The following is a 2,590-nucleotide window of genomic DNA, read 5'->3' on the forward strand; positions in this document are numbered from 1 at the left end:
AATGCTTGCAATATTAAAATCAAGAGGAAGCTGATGTTTTTAAACTACTATCACTTTGTGGCAACATTGTCATGTTCCAACATACATTGCCAAGGTCAGGCCTCAGACTCCGTATTTTCAAAGAAACATGCCTGCCCAAACAGAAAGGGTGCTTCAAGTAAATTAGATTTCCCTACTGTTTAGGTCACAACACCAAGGGTTCTAAGGTCAAAACCCACCTGAGAAGTCTGGAGAAAAGCCACAAAGTTACCATATGTTTGTTTTATACATGATGTGTACCAACACAAGTCCATTACACACATGCATTAAAACACCATTCAGGAGTTTTACAAGGCTGTATTGCAAGTTTAAAGGCACAAGCCCATACATTTTATGAAATTTGAGAAAAAAAAAATATTATTGCTGCTTTTATGTTAGAGGACAAACACAAATTAAAAATGGTTTTAAGATTACATTTTGTATCCTTCACCTTAACCACTACAGCTATAGAAAGATCTTAAAAGAATGAGTGGATTAAGTTAAACATAGATAAACATAAAATGATGCAGTTACGAAGAAACAATCCTAACTCAACACACAGAAAAAAACCCAGGGTCCAAAGTTAATATGGTATGACATTCAGGAGTTAAGACCTTATGATAAACAGTTCTGTGAAAATGGCAGTTTAATGCCTAGCAGTTCTCAAAAATGCAAATTAGATATTAAAGTGTTACTTGGAAAGAATGAAAGAATTAAACAGGGAACACTAAATAAACCTCTGGTTTAGCCCCATCTTGCACTCTGAGTGCAAAAAAAAGGCTGGAGAAGCCAGGTCAAAAACAAACACAAGGAATAATTCCTCATGCCAAGGACCACAGATCTCCTTCCTGTCCAGTGCTGTGGATACAAGAACTTTACATGGTTTCAAGGGAAACTGGAAAAATTTGCAAAATAAAAGTCCATCAGATATGGACACACCACCACTGAAGGTACAAAGCCACAGCCAACTCAGAAAGTCCCCTGAGACGAAGGCAGTTAGAGAAAGTAGAGAAGTACCAGCATACGCTTACCTTTTATTCTTTAGATATACACATACACTCATTACTGTATCTGTTCATGGCTGGTGACAGCATGCTGTGCAAATGGACCTTTGATATGCTCTAATATGGCCATTCTTCTATACCCTGTCATTCTGCGCAATGTAAAATGGATGTATACAATGCCATTTCAGTCACTTGAGATCACCTGGCTGTAATTTTTTACTTTTTGTATTTTAGTTCTAAAATCTGACGGTATGTACTCCTGCATTTCTCTGGGGAAAATCTTACAGCTCCTTTGGGGCAGCTTTCCATAACTGAGAGGACTTACTGCCATCTTAAAAACAATCCACTGAGTATATTATGTTTCTGCTTTCCCTCACCCTATGGCTACACAGTATGTGAGCTGATGCAATTGCCACAACTTTCATGGAAGACAAGACTCCGTCCCTGTTAAATGAAAACCTCTCTCTCCTGCACTGAAGAGAAGTGAAATGATGGATTACCTGATCCTCTACATGGCCAAGGCCCATCTGGCAAACCCAGGGCCAGTGCAGCCACAAGGAGGATTTGTTATTCCCTGTAGCTCTGTTGATAATAAGCATAGGTCCTGCAAGAATAGCCAAACTTCCACGGTCACCAGCTGAACTGTACGTTATAGACAGGCCTAAAGTCCACTCTAGCTAAGTCTACACGGTAGACTTGAGATCTCTGAAAACTTGCCCATCCTCTGCCCTAATAAATATGAGTTAGATTTAAACTAGAAGTTCCATAGCCAATGTCCCAAATGTAGAAGCTCTGCTGATCTGCTTTGTTAACTGAAGCTCACACATGCTTTTGAACTACTGAGTTAAGAGGGAAATTGTGAACTATAATACTGAAATAACAAATGAAGTAATTGCTTGGAGTACTCCCTCTTCTTTTGTTTTAAAATTGAACAGGATGAGCCAATTCAATCATTACCACTACTTCAATTATTATGAGCTGCCCTTATTTTCTCAGTAGCAGGTAGTTTTAGGTAATGTGGCTGGGTGATTTTAAGGCACTACAAGAGGGCTGTGTAACATTACCATGTAAATATTTCTCACAGTTGCCATGTTAGTAGTCTTTCAATCTCATACTCAGTTACACTGGAGCACAGAAACAACAAAATATCATCTCTTCCATACTTCAGATTTAATTATGAAATTCACAGTCATAATATTTTGTTTTAATGCTCCTACTTGCATTACTGTACTTTTAAGAGGTCTACTACTATCCTCATAACTATTCAAATCAACTGGCCTACAGAAGACTCACTCCCACACACAAGATTGAGAAATAAAAACTTATCAGAAGTAAAATGTGATAGAAGCTCGTCCTATTTTAGCCTCAGTTTTCTAATTACATACCTATCAGCTCTTCAATTTCTCTTTACATTAAGTTTTGGTAAGCCATCTTTCTGAGAAGTGATCAAGCTCTCATGAAATGTAGAGAAACTCAAGGAGCCATTAGCACTGTTTAGGTTTCTTCAAGGCTCATTTTGAACATTCCTTACTCAAGCAAAATTTCCAAGCTTTAGTTTAATGGTGTTT

The 2,590-nt window shown here is 37.9% G+C and overlaps 1 protein-coding gene across 1 annotated transcript in view; it reads right to left on the reverse strand.

The window, feature by feature from the left end:
• Positions 1 to 1,170, reverse strand: part of DTWD2 (DTW domain containing 2) — a 65,528-nt gene extending 64,358 nt beyond the window's left edge. Inside the window, exon 1 of the mRNA XM_009893818.1 lies at positions 1,085 to 1,170. Coding sequence (XP_009892120.1) covers positions 1,085 to 1,170 — 86 coding nt within the window. The remainder of the gene's footprint in view (positions 1 to 1,084) is intronic.
• Positions 1,171 to 2,590: the final 1,420 nt, after the last annotated feature.

Source organism: Charadrius vociferus, unplaced genomic scaffold (assembly GCF_000708025.1).
Source record: "Charadrius vociferus isolate BGI_N301 unplaced genomic scaffold, ASM70802v2 scaffold158, whole genome shotgun sequence".
NCBI lineage: Eukaryota > Metazoa > Chordata > Aves > Charadriiformes > Charadriidae > Charadrius > Charadrius vociferus.